Raw genomic sequence first — 20,817 nt, forward strand, 5'->3', positions numbered from 1 at the left:
GCACTGCCAGGTGGTTGCCTGGCAGAGTACTCTTGTTCAATAAAGCCAGCTGCCAGAGGGAAAGGAAGCCAAAGAGGAGGTGTTAGCATCTTTCACTCCCTCTTTTCTCCTCAAACCTGGGCACCAGCAAAGGCAACAGTTGGGCACCCTCGTTTCATTGGCACAACAAGAGGAGGCTGCTGGCCAACATGGGCATCACCCATCTGCCAAGCCGCCTGGGCCCCTCGTGCATGGCCAGTACCAGTCCCCAAAGCTTCAGTGCCCTGGCCTACATTCAACTCCCCAGCTGGAGCTTGGGGAAGGAGGATCCAAGGCAGGGTGGGGACCCCTCTGCTGGATCACAGTTGTGCTCACCCTGCCCAAGCTGTTTTGCTCCTCCTCTGTCCCCGGAAGGGCTTGGACCGAGGTGGGGGGAGGGGAGGGGAGGAAGAGGAAGGTTCGGGGCAGCATTTGTTTTGGCTACAATAGGAAGTGCAGTTCCTTCTCTCTGTCCTCCCTCCTTCATACCCATTCTATCTCTCTCTGCCAAAAGCCTCAAGTTCTGGCTGGGTCGATAGCTTTTCCCAACAGTCTTTCCTGGCCCAGGAGGCAGGTGCCCAGAGAGCCCTCAGCTTCCATGCTCTTGAAATGGGGGATACACTTTACTTGACAGCAGGTTCCATGGGGGAAGGAAGCACTCAGAAAGCCCTCGGGGTAAGTGCCAACACCCCCAGGGGTCCAACTTAAATGGGGATGCACTGAGTAAGCCTCAGTCAGACCGCCTAGGCATGCCCATCCCCTACCCGGCTTCCTTAGCGTTTCTACCACAGTATGCTTCAATTCCCCTCACACAAGCCCCCTTCCAAGTCCAAAAATGTCCCAGACTCCCCTACAGTTTCCCCAAGTCCCCGTATGTACACATACAGCCTGTCTCCCTCCAGCAGCCCTGTCTATCCCTGGGCAACTTGTGCCAGCCTCTTTGCCAACCCCAGTTGGCACCATATGGCTTCCTAGGTCCTTGGGATACTAGCTGTGGGCATCCTCCTTGGATGAGACCCAGGCTGGAGCAGGAGACCCAAGGAGCCCGGACCCACAGACCAAACCCCGGCCACGATGAGATGCACTGAGGATGGGAAGCGGCCACTTCCCCCTATGCCCTGCCCCGGACACAGATGCACACGCAGACCCAAAGACACACACACACACACACACACACACACACACACACACACACACACACACACACGGACGCACTCGCTTTCCTAAGAACACCTGTTCTAGAAGGATGACGAGCCAAAGTCCAAAGGGAAAGGAAGTCCTTCCTCTTGGCCTCTCCTTCCTGAGCATCTCCCCCCCCACGTATCCTTTCCTGGGCCTCTCCTCCTTCCTCCTGGCCGATCCTTCTCTTGCCCCCTCCACCCTCTCCCTCCCAGCCGTCACTGACCGTTTCCTGGCTCAGGCTGGGGCCCAGGGTGGGCACTGGTGCCCCACCAGGCCTCGCCCGCTGTTTCCTGAGCAGCCAGAGGTTGAATAAGGCCCGGAAGCGGGGCAGCTTCGGATCCCGTTCCATCCTCCCATCCCACAGGCTCCACTCCATCCACCTGCTGGGGCTGCCCGCCGCCCTGGCACCATGGCAGGTGGTAGGCCCGGCAGGCCGCTGCTCCCAGGGAGGCCCGGCGGAGCGGGCGGATGTTCGGGGCGGGGGCCAGAGGAGCCTAAGCTGAGCCTGGCACCAATCACTCATCGCCTGTGGTTTCCCTATGCTGAGCTCGCCCCCTTCCTTCACTTGCTTGCCTCAGTCACCCTTCGAAATGCAGGAAGCACTTGCTTGCCTGATCTCATACCCCTCCCTGTGGCCTAAAGCGGATGGGGGGAAGCCCCATACCCACCCCAGGAAAAGCCCTGGAGGCAGGCAGAGCTGCCTGAGGGAGCCACCCCAGAACTGAAGGTCAGGATGCTGGGAGCCCCACAGCTATGCCAAATCCACTGGCCCGGGAGTCCAAGGAGCAGGTTCAAATCCCCTCTCTGCTATGTGCTACCTCTGTTCTTTAACCTCTGCTTCTCGCAAGTCCCATTCTGTAAAATAATGGCAGAAAAGTGGCCAGTTTTAAAAGACCTCAGTTCAGATCCTGCCTCAGACGTATAGGGGGTGAACCTGAGCAAATCAGCCAACCTTACTCAGCCTCAGTTTCTACCATATACCTCCCAGGGTGGTTGTGAGAATCAAATGAGAGAATATTTATTAAGAGCTTTATGAAGCTTCAGGCATCATTATTAGTTATGGTCCTCTCCAGAGGAGGAACCCAAAGACACACTAGTTTTCCTAAGAACATCTGTTCTTGGGTTACATATATCTCCTCCTGCTTCTTTCCTTCAGGGGAAGGCTAAAAATCCTCCATTGCTCAAAAATGTCTTCAGATCCTCCTTCAAGATTACCCATGGGCCCTTGGGGAGTTTCTTCCCCTCTCGGTTTCTCAGCCTCAGTTTCCTTCTCTGGAGCCTGAGAAGGTGGTACCCGATGACCTCTGAGGTCCCCTCCAGCTTGAGATCTGTGACACTGATTTGAAATTGGCCATAATCAATGAGGAGGAAAAAGTGACGATTCTGGCTGCCAGCTCAGAGCAGAGGTTCAGGGGAGTCTGTTGAGGCTGATGCCCAGAGAGTGCCTCCGACTGGCATGTGGGTACCCCCAGAGTGAGGACAGTCTTTCACTCCTTCCCTGGGGAATAAGCTGAGACCTTCACTGTGACCCAGGCCCCTCCTCTGGCAGACCTCTGTCCTGGCTCTCTGCTTGCTTGCTTTCAGAGAGTACAGAGCACCCTGCCGATGTCTCCACAGCCCTGGCGGTGCCCTGTCCAGTCCAGATGGCCTCATCATAGCTGCTGCCTAAACAGTGACAAATGGGGGGCTCTTGCTGATCCTCAGATGACCCCAGGGACAGGGACTTGGAGGAACTCAGCTCAGATCCCTGCACTGTTGCTTATTGCTTATGTGACCTTAAGTAAGTCATTTAACCCTGGGGCCCCGTTTTCTCATGTGTAAAATGAAGGGGCCACACTTGACCTCTAGGGACCCTTCCAACTTGGGTTCAGGCTCCCAGTAGTACCATTTTATCACCCCCACTTGGTTTTCTAAATTTGCCTTCCAGGGTTTCCAACATCTAACTGTGGTCCTTTTCTCTTCCCCTCTATTGTTCGGTGGGATGGTTTGCTTGGGGTGGGATGGGGACCCAGTTAGGGGGGACCAGGGACCCAAGGCAATCTGGATCTGAAGTTGGGAGGGGGGTGCAAAAGATTAATCAGGACCCAAGCCTTGGGGGCAGGGAAACAGGACTCCAGGTGCCAGGAAGACAGAGGTTGGGTTGTGGGCTGTGGGGGAAGATTACAGGATGATGCTGGGAGCCACATCCTGTCCAGTTCACAGCACTGCCTCTCTCCCTTGGGGTTAGTATAGGGGCTTCCGACTTTGGCAGCCCAGACCTTCTGTAGCTCCTCCCCTGTCAGGCATGGGGCAAAGGGGACCTTTCCCCCCGAACCCCAGGAGAGAGCAGGTAGTGGTATTCACAGCCACCAGTGCCCAATGCCAATGCCGCTTCTACTGGTCCCCTGGGGATCCACCCCCAGAAGGCAGATGGGGGAGGTGGCCCAGCCCCCAACTCTCCCAGGGGACACAGGGCCAGGCTCTCCCCTGAAACACTAGCCTCTCCCCTGATGGGCTCTTACCTTCTGGGTGCAGGAGGCCGAATCTCTCTCTGTCCAGGGGACATCTGTGGAAGCCTGCATAGTGGAGGAATATGTCAGAGCCGGGGGAGCTGGAGGGCCCCACTCACTTCTGCTTTTTCAGGCTCCCCAGCTTGAGGAAGGAAGGGGGGGTGTAGCACAGGGTCTTGGGTCCCTCCCCACCTCTCACACTTCCCTCTTTGGGAAGGAGAAGGGAACGGGAGTGCAGTCCTGGTTCTAGGTCTAGCTGTGTGACTCTGGGTAAGTCATTGACCTCTCAAGGCCTCTTTTCTCTTCTTGCAAAGGAAGAGTTGGGCTAGATGATCTCTAAGGTTTGAAGATCTTCCAGCCCCAACATTCTCTGCTCCAAGGTCTCTCTTGGTCTAATATTCTGTGTTCTAAGGGCCCTCCCAGCTCTGACATACTTTCTGGGTCCTAAGCTCTGACATTCTTTGTTCTGATACCCAGCTCTGACATTCTGTGCTCTAAGGATTCTTCCAGCTACATTCTCTTTTCTAAGGTCTCTGCCAGCTCTGACATTCTCTGTTCTAAGGTCTCTCCCAGCTCTGACATTCTGTGTTCTAAGGTCTCTCCCAGCTCTGACATTCTGTGTTCTAAGGTCTCTCCCAGCTCTGACATTCTGTGTTCTAAGGTCTCTCCCAGCTCTGACATTCTGTGTTCTAAGCTCCCTCCCAGCTCTGACATTCTGTGTTCTAAGCTCCCTCCCAGCTCTGACATTCTCTGTTCTAAGGTCTCTCCCAGCTCTGACATTCTCTGTTCTAAGGTCTCTCCCAGCTCTGACAGTCTCTGTTCTAAGGTCTCTCCCAGCTCTGACATTCTGTGTTCTAAGGTCTCTCCCAGCTCTGACATTCTGTGTTCTAAGGTCTCTCCCAGCTCTGACATTCTGTGTTCTAAGGTCTCTCCCAGCTCTGACCTTCTCTGTTCTAAGCTCTCTCCCAGCTCTGACATTCTCCGTTCTAAGCTCTCTCCCAGCTCTGACATTCTCTGTTCTAAGCTCTCTCCCAGCTCTGACAGTCTCTGTTCTAAGATCTCTCCCAGCTCTGACAGTCTCTGTTCTAAGGTTCCTCCCAGCTCTGGCATTCTCTGTTCTAAGGTCTCTCCCAGCTCTGACATTCTATGCTCTAAGAGCCCTCCCTGCTCTGGCATCCCATGACTCTCTGAATAGATTCTGTTCCCCAAAGGTCAAGCCTGGGAAAAGGAGAGAGAAGTGGACCATGTGACAAGAGCAGAAAGAATGCCCATTTCCACGTCTGGCTGCTTCTCTGCTCTTTAGTTCCCTAGAAACAGGAGCGCAGAAGAGAACGACTAGCCCAAGGTCATGCAGAGCTTTGAAGGAGAGCAAACCCAGGAATCCTGCTGCTCTACACGCTCCCCAAAGCCTAGGGTCCTCTCCTCATGGCCTGGGAAAGTGGCCCCAGCATGGGCAGGAAGCAGTCGGGTCTCTGAAGCTAGGAGAGGCACAATTGACTCCCTTGGATATCCCCTCCCATCGTATGGGACAGGCAGGAATGGCCATCCTGAGCTGGAAGGGCCTTCAGAGCTTGTCCACTCAGGCTGACCACCTCACTGTACAGATGAGAGCTGTGATCTCACAGTGATTATTTGATAAAAGGTGGGATTTGAACCCAGAATTTCCTGTCTTTCAATCCATCCCTCTATCCACTATGCCACGCTGCTTCCTCCTGAGGATGGCCTACCCAAACATCAGGCGAGGGTCTGGGCATGGGGCATACATCTGTACCTAAGGGCTTGGGCCACAGCTGCTCTCCCCCCTCCCAGAAGGGAAGCTTGGGGAAGGGGCTGCTTTGAATCCTCTCATCTGTGTGATGAGACTCAATTAGAAAACCCTTCCAGATACCTCAAAGGTATAACTCTGGGGCCCGAGTGTCCAAGAGAATGTGAATGGTGGTGGTGTCTATTGGCTGATCTTTTCCAAAAGTCCTGCTAAGGCCCCATTATGACTTTTAGAAAAGATCAGTCAATACACAAGCATTGATTAGGCGCTTACTGAGTACTTTTGGAAAAGATCAGACAATAGACAAGCATTGATTAGGCACTTACTGAATACCAGGCACTGTGCTGGATGTTGAGGATACAAAGACAAAAATGAAACAATTGCTACTCAATAAAGAGGAAGAAGTCAGGAGAGAGACAAGGAGGCCCTGCAGCAGCTCTGGGTCTCAGAAAGAAGCCTCTGCTTGTTAGCCTAACTAGGCCTAAGGGGTTCTGAAGGGTAGAAATGGGTTTCCCTTCCCCTGACTCCCATCTAGCTTCAGCCTCTGCAGAGCACTAGGGCCTTAGGAAGACAAGAGATGCCCAGAGCGTAACAGGCCAGCCTCTGACACTTATTAGCTAGGATCCTGAGCAAATCTGCTCCGTTCTCCCTGGAATTGCTAATGAATGAATGCCTTCCCTCTGGGATGACCTCCCATTTATACTGGATCTCCCTCGTATGTAGTTATATGTCTGCCTGTTGTCTCTCCTGTTAGATTATAAGCTTCTTGAAAGCAGGAATGGTATTTCTGTTTCTTCTTGTATCCCCAGTGCTTGGCACATAGTAGGCACCTAAATGACCATTAATAATACAGTCCTGGGAGCAGTTGGGTGGCTCAGTGGATTGGGAGCCAGGCCTAGAGATGGGAAGTCCTGGGTTCAAATCTGGCCTCAGACACTTCCTAGCTTTGTGACCTTGGGCAAGTCACTTGACCCCATTGCCTAGCCCTTACTGTTCTTCTGCCTTGGAACCAATACACAGTTATAGATTCTAAGGTGGAAGGTAAGGGTTTAAAAAATAATAATAATACAGTCCCTTGAAATAATACGGCAGTGCTCTACCCTTCAGGGTTACCATAAGGGGAATATTGTGTATCAGTAAGCCAATGAGCATTTATTAAGCTCCTACTACATGTAGTAGTATTAAGCTCTTACTATGTGTCAAGTACGGTGCTAGGTTTGGGGGTAGAAAGACAAGAAAGAGTCCCTTCCCTCAAAGAACTCCCATTCTAACAAGAGAAACAACATGTGCCCAGTTAAGTACACATGAAATAAATGTGAAGTAAACACAAACTGGCTGCAGGGATGAGGAGACAAGGTTTAGAGGGAACTTTGGTAACTCTGGAAGGGTTATTAATATAATAATGTAATATAATATGATAAATACATAATAATTAATTACACACACACACACACACATATATATAGGGGAGGCCTTGGGAGAATCAAGAGACTGAGCCAGAAGGGCTGGGGCAGGAAGGACTGGACTGGATGATCACTTTGGAATCAGTGACCACTGGCTTTGGGGCTGAATCTAGACAAAGAGGTGACAGACAGGTAGAAGCACTGACAGTCTGCCCTCTCTCCATCTACATTGTCCTTCCTGGGTCAGACAGAGACAGAGAGAAAGTGAGAGGTGGCAAGAGACAGAGAAAGAAAAAAGAGAAACAGAGAGAAGAGAGACAGAAAGAGACAGAGATGAGAAAGAGACAGAGATAGGGATACAGAGAAAGAAACAAGAAAGGAGAAAGAAGAGGGAGGAGAGAAGCAGGGAGACAGGCAAGGGAGAGAGAGAGGAGGAGGAAAGAGATAGAGAGGCAAGGGAGAGAGAGGAGGAAAAAGAGAGAGAGGCAGGAGAGAGAGAGAGAGAAAGAGGGAGAGAGAGAGAGGAGAGAGAGAGAGAGAAAGAGAGAGGAGAGAGAGCAAGCAAAAGAGAGAAAAAGAGGGAGAGAGAGAAAGAGGGGGAGAGAGAGAGGGATAAAAGAGGGGGAGAGAGAGAGAGAGAGAGAGAGAGAGAGAGAGAGAGAGAGAGAGAGAGAGAGAGAGAGAGAGAGAGGAGAGAGAGCAAAAGAGGGGAGAGGGGAATGGAGATGTACTCACAGCCCAATCTATCCCACTCATAAGAGTTATTAAGCTCCAGGAGGGGAAGGAGTCCTTGACTTTTGTCTTTGTATCCCCAGAGCCTAGCAAAGTGCCTGGTCCACAGAGAGTACGTAAGAAATGTTTCTCAATTGGTCGGCAGAATTCCTGGCTTCCTTCAACCTTTAGTTTAGAAATTACTTTTAACATATTTTAAATCTCTACATTGTTTTTCACCTCTCCCAATTTTCATAAAATGTAATCTCCTAGAAGGCAGAAACTGCCTCTCTTCTGATGGGTGTCTGTATCTCTAGTGCCTACGACTATGCCTGGACCATGGAAGATGCATAAGAAATGCTGGTTGGACTGAATTGGATTGCATTATGGGTAGGAAAAGTCTTCAAGCAGGAGCAGGGGGCCATCTTTGTCAAGTTTCCCCATTTCCTTTTTCTTCATCTCCCGTTTCTTCTTTGGGCAGTTTAAAATGAACCCCAGGAGAAATGGCCTTTTGGGCACTCAGATCCAACCCTACCCTAGAGTTCAAATCTCCTTTAGACACAATTGTGAGCTGTGTGTCCCTAGGCAAGTCACCTCCTCTCCTCTGGGCCTGTTTTCTTCTTTGTAAAATGAAGGGAATGGGCTCAGGGGCTTCTAAGGTCCCTTCCAGCTCACTCTCCATGTGCAATCCCAGGATCCCGTCCTATGCACTTGGGAGAGCAGCCTGGGTCCTTCCCGATAAGACCAGAGATCCATAGAGCCTTCCCTGGGCGCAAGCGCTGGGGATTCCCAGAACTATGGAATGTCCAGAGTCAGAAGAGCCTCCGGGGACCATTTGGTCCAGCGTTCTCATTTTACATATACTGAAACTGAAGACCAGGGATGAAGTGACTTAACCAGGGCTCCCAACACGGCTGCCATTTGTTTGAGGCTTGGAGGCCCGCAGAGGATAGATTCCTGGCCCCCGAGCCGTGGACTCGAATGTGGGCTCTCCTCCCATCTCTGAGACATACTGGAGACACGACCCTGGACAAGCCTCCTACCCTCTCAGTGGTCCAGGCCATTCTCTAAGACTCCATGAGTTACAGGGGCAGCTGGGCAGCTCAGTGGCTAGACCCAGAGACAGGAATCCTGACCTGGGTTCAAATTTGGCCTCAGATACTTCCTAGCTGTGTGATCCGGGGCAAAGAACACTTAATTTAGCCCTTGCCACTCTTCTGCCTTAGAATCAATTGAATTTAAGACAGAAGAGTTTAAGAAGTTTAAGGTTTTTGTTGGGGTTTTTTGTGAATACAAGATACATTTTTAATCAATTGTTAATCTGCCACTGGGCTAATAATCCACAGGATACTACTTCTACATAGTTCACATGTAACACATTTCTTTTTAAAAGTATTATAGCACTCTGTTACATATTATCATCATCAGATTCATCTTCTTTCAAAGTTTCAATATAAGTCGCAGACAAGGTAGCAACCCCACGAGGAAGAGGGGTTTCCTCACCTGGAAGTTCCCAATACCAATGAAATAAGAGGTCCGATCCCTGCAACACCCCTATGTGAGGTTTACAGAATGCTTGATGCGTTATCTCATCCTCACAATAGGAGAGGTGGCTTTATTATCCCCATTTTACAGATGATGATGTTGAAGCTCAGAGAGGTCCCATGGCTTGCCTAACTGGTAAGTGCCTGAGCCAGGATTTCAACCCAGGTCTTCTGGTCTTTAAGGCCAGAGGTTATTCATAAGGCCCAGATTAGAACACGGATCCCCTGAATTTTTTTTTTAACTCTTCTTTTCTGTCTTCATTTCAATGCCAAAGCAGGATGAGGGTTAGGCAAACAGAGTTAAATGACTTGCCCAGGGTCACACAGCTAGGAAGTATCTGAGGCCAAATTTGAACCCAGGTTCTCTGGACTCCAGGCCTAGTGCTCTATGCACTGTGCTATCTAAGGTCCCCTGACTCTATTTTTTTTAAAACCCTTACCTTTGGACTTAGAATCTATAACTGTGTATTGGTTCTAAGGCAGAAGAACAGTAAGGGCTAGGCAATGGGGGTCAAGTGACTTGCCCAAGGTCACAAAGCTAGGAAGTGACTGAGGCCAGATTTGAACCCAGGCCTTTATGTTTCCAGGCCTAATACACAATCTGCTGTGCTACCTGGCCCCCCTCTTTTCTTAAAACAACAACAAAAACAAACCAAACCTTACCCAATGCTAAGCACTGGTTCCAAGGCAGAGGAGCAGTAAAGGCTAGGGGGTCAAGGGCCCCGGAAGGAAGTGACCACAGAGCTGTCCCATGTCCTGACTCTTAATTGAGTGGGGACGAAAGGTCCCAGCCCACAGTTTGCCCCCCTGCCTCAGGGCATCTGTCCTCAGGCCCAAAGTCTCCTTACTGTCCCCCACTCCGCCCCAGCAGCAAGGATGCAGGAGTCCCCCCTCTGCCTGCCTTCCAGGAGGAGGAAGCCTTGCATATGGCTCTGGGAGATCCCTGGGCAGCCAGAGGGGATCCTCCAGGGCAATGGGCTGGATGTGTGCCTGGGGGGCCCTTCCCTGGGGAGCCCAGGAGGGAGTGGAGGAACAGCCCCACCCTCTGCCAGGACCTTACAGGGGACTCTGGCCGGCAGAGAGGGAGCAGGAGGGATTAGGGTTTCGTAAACAGGAAGAGAAAGGGGGGTTTGGGGGAAGAACGATTCTGAAAATAGACAGCTGCAGCCGGCTTCCAAGAGGGATCCAGCCAGAGGACGGAGGGAGCCGTGCTGACCCCTGCCCGGGGTTAATGTCTGTGTCCCAAAGGAGATGGGGCCCTTGGGGGGGGGCCAGGACCTCCTGCTCCCAGGCAGCTGCCCCCACCACAGCCCTGCCTGAAGGGAGGGTCGGGGTCCCTGCCCCACGGTCAGGGGCGGCTGTGTCACTACCACCAAGGAGGGGCTGTTTCTGACCCACCTTTTCTTCCTGGGCCCTCCTCCAAGACCCAGTGCCAGGGCCGCCTGTCCAGAACGTGGGTCAGGCCCCTGTGGGCCAGGCTCCATGCTGGGCAGTGAAGAGAGGAGATGACAGCTATGGCCAGGGATGGGGAAGAACGTATGTAAACAAAGAGAAGATGATCATGGGCAGAAGGAGGGAATGCTGACAACTTGATGTGGGGAGAATCAAAGAAGGCTTCACTGAGTACAAGGATGGGTAAAAAGAAGGAAATTCCAGATAGAAGTTGGCCTGGTGTCAGGAAGGCCTGAGTTCAAATCCTGCCGTTATTAGCTGTGTGATCCTGGACAAGTCACCTCATTATGTTTGCCTCAGTTTCCCCATCTATCTAGTAAGCTGGAGAGGAAAATGACAGACCACTCCAGTGTCTTTGCTAGATGGCCATGGGAGTCACTTCACCCTGTTAGCCTCAGTTTCCTTATCTGTCAAATGAGCTGGAGAAGGACATGGCAAACCACTCTAGTATCCCTGCCAGGTGGGATCAGGAAGAGTCAGACGCGAATGAAAAATGACTGAACGACAGCACTTCCTCTGAACTCCAGCATGAGAAAGGTTGGATTTGGAGCGAGAAAACCGGAGTCACACCACTCAAGTGACAGTCGCCAATACAGCATCCTCTTCGGGAAGATGAGCAGGCTTGAACCAGAGGGTCTCTGCGGTCCCTTCCAGCTCCCCACCTCTGATCCCAGCTCAGACCCTTACCAGCTGTGCGGCTGTGAGCACTCAAGGGATGAATGAATCAAGAAGTATTAAGAGATAATATGGAAATGGGTTTCCACACATATAACCCAGTGGAATTGCTTGTCACCTCTGGGAGCGGGGAGGGAAGAGGGGAGGGAGAGAACAGAGATCATGGAACCAGGGGAAAATAAGAAATAAATAAAAAGGAAGTATTTAACAGGTACTTGTTAGGAGCCGGGCACTGGAAACACAGGACCAAAAGGGAAATGATGGCTGCCCTCGAGGGAGGGAGAGCAGGCCTGCAGTGTGCATGTAGATAAGACTGTAGAATGGTCCCAGGTAATCTGGAGAGGAGGGGATGAGCAGGAAGAAGATGATCAGGGAGAAGCAGGGAGTAGAGTGAGCTTTGAGGGAAACCGAGGATTCTAAGAGGTGATGAGGGAGGCCATTCCAGGCAAGGGAGATGGTCTGAAGGGCACCACAGGGTACCTCGCTGGACTAGTGTTCATGGAGGGATCAAGGGAGGGTTTTTTTTATCGTTTAGTCCTTTTCCAGTTGTGTTTGACTCTTCATGACCCCATTTGGGGTTTTCTTGGCAAAGATACTAGAATGGTTTGTTTGCTTTTCCCTTCTCTGGCTCATTTTACGGATGAGGAAACTGATGAGGCCAACAGGGTTGAGTGACTCACCCAGAGTCACACAGTCAAGAGTGGTTTGCCATTCCCTTCTCTGCATCTTTATAGATGAGAAAACTGAAGCAAAACAGGGTAAAACGTGACTTGCCCAAGGTCACACAGCTAGTGTCTGAGCCTGGATTTGAACTCAAGAAAATGAGTCTTCCTGACTTCAGGCCAACACTAAATACTGAGCCACCTAAGGGAGAAGAGGGAGAGATAATGGAGAACAGAAGGGAAGAAATAGAAATCAAAAGGAAATATGTGGGGGGGGGAGAGGAGGGAAGAGGAGGAAACTGTTCCTCTGTAGGGGTGTGGGTTGGTATGATATAACAAAGTGATTTCCTTTCTAAAGCCTCAGTTTTCTCATCTGTAAAATGGGTCCAATGGCTTGTCACCTTCACTGTTTTCCTCTCCACCTCCTAGGGGCCTTATCTGATCATCCTTTACCTGGGTAGTGATCTCCACTCCCTCCTTCTTTTCTTTACTCATCTAGTCACTCCTCCAGGAGCTTCTAATGGAGTGGGCACTCCAGGAGTGACTGTGGCATCGAAACCTTCATCTTGCCCCATCTCCACGCCACACCCATCCCCAGGGAGGAAGAAGATGAGCCTGAAGGGGAGGAAGCCCTATCCCAGTGAAACCTAGGGGCCCTGGGATCAGGGAAGCCTCCTGCAGGAAGGAGGGGGTTAGGGGAGGGGGAGGGCAAGAGGCTCCAGCATCAGGCTCTTCTGAGGATCCTGGCACCCACACAAGGAGGTGACTCCCTGTCCCCTTTTTCAGCCCCTTACTCATAGCTGGCCTCACATCCCACCTCCCCTCAAAGATGGGTAAGGGAGCTCACAGATGAGAATGGAGCATCCCTTGATGGGGACAGAACTGAGCAATGGGAAGAGGAGGGACAAAGGGATAGAAGGATCTCAGCCTAGACCTGGGAGAGGCTCTAAAAGCCATCCAGTCCAACTTCACCTCCCTCACCTCATTTTACAGAGGAGGAAATGAAGGCCAAAGGATGGTGAATGGAGTATCCCAAAGAATCACAGGTTGATGTAGTAAGGAGGGATTTGAACTCAGGTTCTGTGACTAGATTCTGGCCTGAGGTCCCTTAGAACAGTTGTGACAGGGGGTAGCTGGGTGATTCAGTGGATTGAGTCAAGCCTAGAGATGGGAGATCCTTCAAATCTGGCCTCAGACACTTTGTAGCTGTGTGACCCTGGGCAAGTCACTTAATTCCCATTGCCTAGTCTTTACCACTCTTCTGCCTTGGAACCAATACATAGTATCGATTCTAAGACAGAAGGCAAAGGTTTAAAAACTTTTTTTTTTACAAACTCAAATAGAAAATGGATTCTAAATTGTACCTAGATATTCCTGACAGTATATATTGCCTTAGAAAACCACACATTAACATTAGCTATGTTCTGTTTTATTTTTATTTGGCTAAATATTTCCCAGTTGCATTTTAATCTCACTCAAGATTTTTGCAGGCTAGGAGTTTGACACCTTTATCTTCAATTCTAAATTGTGATTTCATGATTCTAGACCCACAGCTTTTTTCTGGATCACATTCAATTCCTACAGCATTAGCACCCAGCACCCAGAATGTCAGAGCTGGGAGAGACCTTAGAACAAAGAATGTCAGAGCTGGGAAAGATCTTAGAACCTAGAATGTCAGAGCTCTGGGAGAGAGCTTAGAACAGAGAATGTCAGAGCTGCGAGAGAGCTTAGAACAGAGAATGTCAGAACTGGGAGAGACCTTAGAACAAAGAATGTCAGAGCTAGGAAAGATCTTAGAACCTAGAATGTCAGAGCTCTGAGAGAGAGCTTAGAATAGAGAATGTCAGAGCTGGAGGGACTTTAGAACAGAGAATGTCAGAGCTGGGAGAGAGCTTAGAACAGAGAATGTCAGAGCTGGGAAAGACCTTAGAATAGAGAATGTCAGAGCTGGGAGAGAGCTTAGAACCCAGAATGTCAGAGCTGGGAGAGACCTTAGAACAGAGAATGTCAGAGCTGGGAGAACCTCAGAATAGAGAATGTCAGAGCTGGGAGAGACTTTAGAACCCAGGCTGTCCCAGCTGAGAGGGCCCTTAGGACACAGAATATTAAAGGAGATCTTAGGGCACAGAATGTTGGAGCTGAAAGAGCCACAGTGAGAGACAAATATTAAAACTTAGAATAGAAGTAGTGGATAGAGAGCTGACTCAGACTGAGGAAGATCTAGATTCATATCCTGTCTCTGACACTAACTGGCTATGTGATCCTAGGCAAACACTTTCCCTCTCTTGGTGTTCCAGGCAATTCTCTTAGCACACATTAAGCAGGGAGGTGGGAAACTGCATTGGTAGAGAGTTCCCCACCAAGAGTCTCCTTTCTGCAGGGAAGGTTCAGTAAACACAAATTGATCTGATCTAATATCCTCATTCTACAAATAAACTTAGTCACACAGCTATTCACTATGAAAGTTAGGATTTGAACTCAGAGCCTCTGACTCCAGAGCTCCTTCCACTTTATCACACTGTCTTTCCCAGCCTCTTGGAGATGTAGTCCCATAGCATTGGGGAACTCCTTGTTAGTACAGGAGAATCACATGGGAAATAAGGGAAATCAGGTGAGAACATTCTTAAAATAAAATATGCCCAGGAGAACCAAGCTTCTCATTGTCAATTCTTCAGGCTGGCCCTCAAGGCCCTTGCCTACAATGGGACCCCAGGAGCCCTCCCCACTTATTTCCCATTCTTTCCTGGGAGGAATAATATGCTCTAACTAGAATGCTCTCTTCTCTGCCCTCTCAGCCTTCCACCCTTCAACCTCCAAGCTGAGGCTAACTGTAGCCCAGAAACAAAGAAAATCAGAGATAAAAGAGCTTTTAAGACCCAGAATGTTGGAGGTACAAGGGCTCTTGGCAATGATCTCTTCTGATCCTTTCATTTGCAAAATGAGGAGACTGAGGCCCAGAGCAATAGTGGGACCTTCCTTTTGCCACTCAAAATTTACCCTTGGCAAATTACTTCCCTATTCTAGGTTTCAGTTTGCTCACAAACAGACAGATCAATAATTAGTCAGTCAAGGGGGCTGCTAGGTGAGACGGAGAGAGCCAGGCCTAGAGACAGACCTGTGATCTGGGGTTCAAATCTAGCTGTGTGACCCTGGGCAAGTCACTTCACCCCCAATGCCTAGCTCTTTCCACTCTTCTGCCTTGGAACTGATACACAGTATTGACTCCAAGACAGAAAGTAAGAGGTTTTTTTAAATCAATCAATCAGATAGGCATTTATTAAGTGCTACCTATGGCTTAGACCCTGGGCTTAGCACTGGATGAAACCCAGCAAAGAAATGTATGGGACCTCTGGTACTTCTCTAGCTTTTCTCATCCTCACCAGCCTTGAGGCTCAGCGCTCTCCCTCAGCCGCCATGTCTGATGGTCTTTTGACTGTCTCCCTCCTTGGCTTCTGATGCCTTTTCTTCCTCAGTGTTCTCACTTCTCCCACCACTGCTCTCTCTTGGTGCTCCTTGGTCTGACTGCTCATCCTCCATCTCCTCTGGTGGATACCTCTCCCCGGTAGCTGTCACATGGGGCTCCCTGTTCTTCTCTCTCTTTCTCTGCCTCTCCCTCCTTCTCTCTCTCTCCTTCTCTCTCTCTTTCTCCCTCCCTCCCTCTCCCTCTCTCTCTTTCTCCCTCTGTCTCTCTCTCCCTCCCTCCCTCCGTCTCTCTCTCTCTCTCTCCCTCTCTCTCTCTCTCTCTCTCTCTCTCTCTCTCTCTCTCTCCCCCTCCCTCCCTACTTCTCTCTCCCCCTCCCTCCCTACTTCTCTCTCTCTCTCTCTCTCTCTCTCTCTCTCTCTCTCTCCCCCTCCCTCCCTACTTCTCTCTCCCCCTCCCTCCCTACTTCTCTCTCTCTCTCTCTCTCTCTCTCTCTCTCTCTCTCTCTCCCCCTCCCTCCCTACTTCTCTCTCCCTCTGTCTCTTTCCCTCTCTCCTTCTGTCTCTCTCCCTCCTTCTCTTTCTGTCTCCCTCCCTCCTTCTCTTTCTGTCTCCCTCCCTCCTTCTCTCTCTCCCTCCCTCTCTCTCCCTCTGCCTCTTTCCCTCTCTTCTACTGTCTCTCTCTGTCTCTCCCCTCCCCACCCCACTTCTCCCCCTACTACAGACCCATCTGCTCCCAAAGGTGTAAGTGTATTCCCTCCACTAATGAGTCTGTCATTCCTACTTCCATCTAGAACACACCCACAGTCTTCTCTCCATTCCCGCGGCTACCACCTGTTCAGGTCCCCCCCAGCACCTTTCACTGGACTATTGTCATCACCACTTATTTTTCCCCTCTCTAAACTCTTAATTTCCGTTTTAGTAAAAACACTAAGACAGAAGGGCAAGAGCTAGGCAAATGGGGTGAAGTGACTCACCCAGGGTCACCCAGCTAGGAAGTGTCTGAGGTTGGATTTAAACCCAGGATTTCAGGCCTGATGCTCTCACCACCAAACTACCTGTGCTCCCTCCAAATAGTCTCCTAATCTGTTCCTCTCCAATCCACCCTCCACTTGCAATGATTCAGGGCAATTCTGAGGGACTTGGGACAAAGAATGCTGTCCACCTCCAGAGGAAGAACTGTTGGAGTCAGATTTCAGATCAAAGCAGATGATTTTTCATTTTAGTCTATTTATGTTTTTATTTGGGGGTTTTGGCTTTATATGAACATTCTCTTATAAAAATGAACACTACGGAAATATGTTTTGTGTGATAATCCACATATTATAACCCAGACTGAATTGCTTGCCAGCTCTGGGAAGAAGGAGGGAAGGGAGACAATTTGGATCATATGCCTGGAAAACTTAGGTGGAAATTTGTTACTACATGTAATTGGTAAAAAAAAATCTTTATTAAAAAAACCCAACAAACCTGAAGTGTTTTGCTACAGCACAAATCTGATTATGTCATTACCCTAAAAAATAAATTTCAGTGGCTCCAGATTACTTATAGAATAAAAAAATAAACTGCTCTGGCTGGGCACTTAAAATCTTTATTAGCTGGCCCAGCCTCCCTTCTCAGTCATTGAGAGAGACAAAGTGGATAGAGCCTGGGCTTCTAGGCAGAAAGACCTGATTTCAGAGATGATGTCATAGGAGCCATATGATCCTCATCTGTAAAATGGGGGTAACAATAACACCTGCTCAGCAGTGTGGTTGTGAGATCATTGTAGAGTCATTAGCACAACTTGTGCTTGTCGCACTGTTGTTCAGTTGTGTTCAACTCTTTGTATGAAGTTTTCTTGGTAGAGATACTGGAATGGTTTGCCATGTCCTTCTCCAGTGGATTAAGGCAAACAGAAGTTAAGTGACTTAGGGGGCAGCTGGGTAGCTCAGTGGATTGAAAGCCAGGCCTAGAGGCAGGAGGTCCTAGGTTCAAATCTGGCCTCAGACACTTCCTAGCTGTGTGACCCTGGGCAAGTCACTTGACCCCCTTGCCTAGCCCTTACCACTCTTCTGCCTTGGAGCCAATACATAGTATTGACTCCAAGATGGAAGGTAAGGGTTTAAAAAAAAAGAAAAAGAAGTTAAGTGACTTGCCCAAGGTCACAAAGCCAGTGAGCATCCGAGGCCAGGTTTGAGTTCAGGTCTTCCTGCCTCCAATTTGCTCTGTTCACTGAGCCACCAAGCTGCCTGTCTGGTATAGTAAACGCTATATAAATGTCAGCTATTATTATTATTATTACTATTACTATTCCCCTTCACACACTCTATAGTAGAGCAAAACTGTCCAAAATGGTCCTCATAGATGAGATAAGACCAAGTTGAGATGGAGCAAATATCTGTGCTGGAAACAACAGACTGGAAACTACTGAAGCATTGGGCTCGAGATATCTGGAAGAAGGGAAAGGACCACCACTGGCAGGATAAAAATCACCGCCTGAGAGGGATGCCCAAGATGATGCTCATTACTGCCAAGGGAAGTGGGAGCAGCCCAGGAGAACAATTTCTACAATAACAACACTGGAAAGAGACACAACTTTGAAAGACCTAAAGAGTCGGATCAAGGCAATGAATGGCCACAGGACGGATGAGGATGTCTAGTATTCTGCCCATCTCCAGACAGAGAGGTAGGGGCAGACTGAGACGTGCATTTTTTGGACCTGGCCAATGTGAGAACTGGCTTTGGTCAGTTATGTATATTTATTATAAAGGTTTCTCTCTTCATGGGCAGGAAACCCCTTTAAATATACCTAAAAATCCCTGGGGATTCATGCTTAATTTATACTAAGGATTAATTTATGTTAATATACTTATTAAGTCAACAAGTAGCAAGCATTTATTTTTATTTATTTTTTAAACTCTTACCTTCTGTCCTAGAATCAATACTGTGTATTGTTTCCAAGGCAGAGGAGCGGTAAGGACTAGGCAATGGGGTTTAAGTGACTGGCCTAGGATCACACAGCTAGGAAGTGTCTGAGTCCAGATTTGAACCCAGGACTTCCCATCTCTGGGCCCTCGATCTTGATCTAGTAAGCTGCCCAGCTGCCCCCCACGAAAATATTTATTAAGGATCTATTATGTGCCAGGCAGTACTAAGTGCTAGGGATTCAAAGAAAGGAGCTCACAGCCTAGTGTGAGAGACAACACACAAACAACTGTGTACAAGTAAGATAAATGCAGGAAAAATCAGGGCATAATCTCTCAGAGGGAAGGCACTAGCACGAAGAGGCTTCTCAAAGAAGGGAGTTTTTATCTAATTTTTTTAAAACTTAAAAGTTTATTTGAAATTATGGTCCAATCATCATCTCAGAATACATCTCTATTATTTCTCTGGAAAGGAACAGCATTTTTCATTGTGGGTCTTTTGGAATTGTCTTGGATCATTGACTTGATCAGACTAGGGAAGTCTTTCACAATGGATCATCCTTACAATGTTGCCATTACTGTATTCAATGGTCTTCTGGTTCTTATCACTTTGCTTTACATAAGCTCATATAAATTTCCTAGGACTTTCTTTTGGGGGGGGGTGGGGAGAATTTTATTTAATTAAATTAGAATAGAAGGGGAGATTTTCTTTTATTTATTTATTTTTTAAACCCTTACCTTCCGTCTTAGAATCGATACTGTGTCTTGGCTCCAAGGCAGAAGAATGGTAAGGACTAGACAATGGGGGTCAGGTGACTTACCCAAGGTCACACAGTTGGGAAGTATCTGAGGCTGGATTTGAACCTAGGACCTCCTGTCTCTAGGCCTGACTCTGAATCCACTGAGCTACCCAAGAAGAGGAGATTTTAGCTGGAACTTGAATGAAGTCAGAGAAGCTGAGAGGTGAAGATAAAGGAGAGAATTCCAGGCATGGGAGACAGTCGGTGAAAGTACCTTATTAGGAACCCCTAACATAAAGTTTTGTGGGGGTTTTTTTTGGGGGGGGGAGACACTCTTCCTTCCATCTTAGAGTCCATGCTGTGTATTGGCTCCAAGGAAGAAGAGTGGTAAGGGCTAGGCAATGGGGGTCAAGTGACTTGCTCAAGGTCACACAGCTGGGAAGTGTCTGAAGCCAGATTTGAATCCAGGCCTGACTCTCTAACCATCGAGTCACCCAGCTGCTCCTAACAGAGCTTTAAACAAGTTTGCAAAGTGTTTTTACAAACATGTCATTTAAGCCTTCTAAGAGCCCTGGATGTAGGTGCTACCACTACTCTCAATTTAGAGATGAGGAAAGTTTAGGTGTGAAGGAAAAAAAATTTGTTCATTAAAGAAAAATTGAATTTTTGAAAAAGATATCAGGAATGAACTCACCCAACCACTAACTTATATCACAAAACAATCCTGTAGGGGGAGAAGCCAAGATGGCAGCTTAGTAGTAGCAAAGGTCGAAAGCTCTCTGGCCATCCTTCCAAACAAAGCAACCCTGTACAAGCAAGGATATCCTTGGTTAAAGAGTCAACAAGGAGGCGGGTGGGTGGCTCAGTGGATTGAGAGTCAGGCCCAGAGATGGGAGGTCCTGGGTTCAAATCTGACCTCAGACACTTCCCAGCTGTGTGACCCTGGGCAAGTCACTTAACCCCCATGGCCTCGCCCTTTCTGATATTCTGCCTTGGAACCAATACACAGTATCGATTCTAAGGTAGAAAGTAAAAAGTTTTGATTTTTTTTAAAGTAAAGGTTAAAAAAAAGTCAACAACAAGAAGGAGCAGCAGGCCTTCACAAATAATACTCGCCCTGTGGTCAGCCACATCTTCATGGTCACAACCAACCAAAGGGTGTCGGGAATATTGGGTCCACTTTGCCTACTGTTTTGTTTGTTATTTAAAAAAAAGCCATTTGACTTGATAGAATAAATCCAGCTGTAAAGACTCTGCCAACAAGGAGCGGCCCCTGCACATGTTAATGTGGTGTGAGATTCTGGGAGAGAAATGCCACCGGAGAAATAACTTTGTTCAATGATTGACGACATCAAGTGAAGCATGAAATGAGGAGATGTATGTTTACCAAAGGTGCTGGCCACTGGCACATGCAATCTGAACAGAAATGGGATTTCCTCGAGATGGAGGGGACTCATCTAGGGGTGCCTCTCTGGAGAGGATGTTTCTACAGAACCCCAGCAGCAAGATCCAAGGCGGCCCACCCTGGCAAGAGGGAGACCCCACTTGTCACCCGGGGAGAAACCAAATAGATGAAGAATGTCTGCTGCTCAGATGCTGAGATGTGTCTGGATGGACAGTCCATTGGATTGAACTGGGTGCACCTCTTCGACAGAATTGAAGAGGAGGAAGAAAGGAAGCTAAATAGAATTTGGAGGAACGATCAGCACTTTGTATGAGCCCCAGCGGCTCCCCGAAAATGAAAAAAATTCACTATTGGAATCTCAGTATTTTGCTGCTGATGCTACAAATCACAAAACTCCATCCTCTCTGAAGACTCAAAACTGCAGGAGACCAAGAGGGAAAATGGT

At 48.9% G+C, this 20,817-nt stretch overlaps 1 protein-coding gene across 4 annotated transcripts in view; it reads right to left on the reverse strand.

Annotated features, from left to right (window-relative positions):
- RPS6KA1 (ribosomal protein S6 kinase A1) overlaps positions 1–20,817 on the reverse strand; it is a 63,807-nt gene that overhangs the window by 31,144 nt on the left and 11,846 nt on the right. For 2 of the 4 annotated variants that reach the window (XM_056795478.1, XM_056795477.1), the window contains exon 3: positions 3,702–3,755. The exons of 1 other annotated variant lie outside the window; for it this stretch is intronic. In XM_056795478.1, the coding sequence (XP_056651456.1) occupies positions 3,702–3,755 (54 nt within the window). Of the gene's footprint in view, positions 1–1,423; positions 1,952–3,701; positions 3,756–20,817 lie in introns of those variants that run through there. One more of the 4 variants, XM_056795476.1, reaches the window with a different exon arrangement.

This window comes from Monodelphis domestica, chromosome 4, assembly GCF_027887165.1.
Source record: "Monodelphis domestica isolate mMonDom1 chromosome 4, mMonDom1.pri, whole genome shotgun sequence".
Lineage (NCBI taxonomy): Eukaryota > Metazoa > Chordata > Mammalia > Didelphimorphia > Didelphidae > Monodelphis > Monodelphis domestica.